At 52.7% G+C, this 1,906-nt stretch overlaps 1 protein-coding gene across 1 annotated transcript in view; it reads right to left on the reverse strand.

Moving 5' to 3' along the window:
- The window catches only part of AOAH (acyloxyacyl hydrolase), a 131,908-nt gene that overhangs the window by 9,503 nt on the left and 120,499 nt on the right, over positions 1–1,906 (reverse strand). Inside the window, exon 20 of the mRNA XM_006912066.3 lies at positions 833–909. Within this exon, the coding sequence (XP_006912128.1) occupies positions 833–909 (77 nt within the window). The remainder of the gene's footprint in view (positions 1–832; positions 910–1,906) is intronic.

Here is a 1,906-nt window from a genome sequence, read left to right on the forward strand (position 1 = left end):
AACCGAGAGCTTGGGGAAGGTGGGCTACAGTTCCATTCAGGTTCCCGAGGGGCTGATCGGCCCTCCCTGTGGCCTGGCCGACCATCAAGACCAAGGCCACCAAGAGAACACGCCAGGAGTGCGTCTCAGGCTTGGACCTTTCTCATTGCCGCTTTTCAAAGGCTGGGTCAGAAAGACTATAGTTGTGGAGCATTTCTAGCTTTAAAAATGTTTTCAATGGCAGAACCACTCCCCTACTTTTTATCTGTTGTCATTATTTTTTCGTAGAGAGAGAACGTGAGCCGGTCCAGCGTGTGTAACAGGTAAAAGTGGACCTTCGCTGGTTGCAGCCAGGATCACAGACAGGGCGGAGGAGGGAGGGGACCGAGTCCTGCCCTCCGGCTCCCCTTGCTCTCCTCTCATACAGCATCTTTTCTAGAAGGATCCATAGAAGCGATTTTTCCCAGATCTCGCTTTTGGGGATTCCTGTGATTTTTTTTCAGTAGTTGATTTATTTTTTTCTTATGGAGGCCATGACTTATGCCTCGTCAGCCCCTAGAAAGCACAGAGCTGATGCTGTGGGCTCTCGATGGCGGTTTCTCAGAAGCCCCCGCAGACGTTCCAGGAGAATGAATTGTAGGCATTAAACCAAGAAGCCAGGTAACATTTCTATCTTGTTTTCCTTCTACTTGGATTTTCACTTTCTTTTTATTGACGCTTCTATCTAAGACCTGTGTGTACATTACCTCGAATTATTTCTAGAATCAAACAGGAAAAAAACAAACATACGAATGCATAAGTATATTAAAAACAACCTAACGGTCTCCAGCAGCCACTGTGTGACTGTGCGTACCTCATTGGGGTGGAATCCATCGACGGGCTCGATGAGCTGCCAGGGCTGCCCGCCTCTCCTCTGCCACTCCTTCGTGACTGCGGGACACACACGACCAGAGGGTTAGACACACTTCCGGCAGTTCGCGAGCAAGGACTGGGTGAAATATGTCATCGCAGCTGCCCGCTGCCCGCCTGAGCCAGCTCTCACTCGGCCATGGCTGCCACCGAGTCCTTATGTTGGGCTGAGAACTTTCTGAACAGAAACGATCTTCCCGTGGTATGATTATTTTTCTTCCTAACTCAGGGAGAAAATGTGGGAGCGTATCGGATGCGTGTGGCTTGTGTACTGAGGAGAAGGGGTGGGGAAAGGTGAGCCCTGGAATTTTTTACACCAGTTTAAGTCTGTCGCATGTCCCAGGGGCCAGGAGGACAGTTACCGCGGGAGCAGGAGGGGAAAGTCAAACGTTTCGTTGACGTGGCCTTTCGCGGGCCGCCGCTTGCTGTCACGGCGCCCGCACGTGCCGAGCGATTGCCATTAAAATCGTACGGCTTGTCAGAAAAGTAACTACGTAAAATTATCTCAGCATCACACTTGGAGTGAGGAGGGGTACAGAGAAAATATTTTGAGCCCCAAAGTGATAGAGAAGCGATAACACTGTCGGTCCTTCGGCAGGGGTGAGCGACCCGGAGAGTCGGCGGAGCCGAGGCAGCAGCACCGTCACGCTGCGAGGTGCAGTCACGGTCAGGCAGAACCTGTCAGGGAATGTGGGTCCCTAAAGAGCCTCCGGGGAGGAAAACGTGAAACCTGCGGCTCCCGGTGCAGCCCCGGCCCTCGCTCCCGTCAGGGAGGGAAGCAGGGGCGGCTGAGCTTCCTCCGGTCCTTCCCAGGGAACCTCAAGGGCCGGGATGTCCGCCTTCTTTGTCTCTCTCTCTCTCACCCCAAGGGAAGGAATGCGAATTCTACTGGAGACTTCGACAAGCTGGACTTTCTCGGGAGCTGAATCGATCACATGCTCCTTTTGTAATGAGTCCTAAAGTCACAACATGCCACCTCCACTTGCTATTTGATCCCTGTCCCCAGAGGGGCTGCAAA

This window comes from Pteropus alecto, unplaced genomic scaffold (assembly GCF_000325575.1).
Source record: "Pteropus alecto unplaced genomic scaffold, ASM32557v1 scaffold21, whole genome shotgun sequence".
Classification (NCBI taxonomy): Eukaryota; Metazoa; Chordata; class Mammalia; order Chiroptera; family Pteropodidae; genus Pteropus; species Pteropus alecto.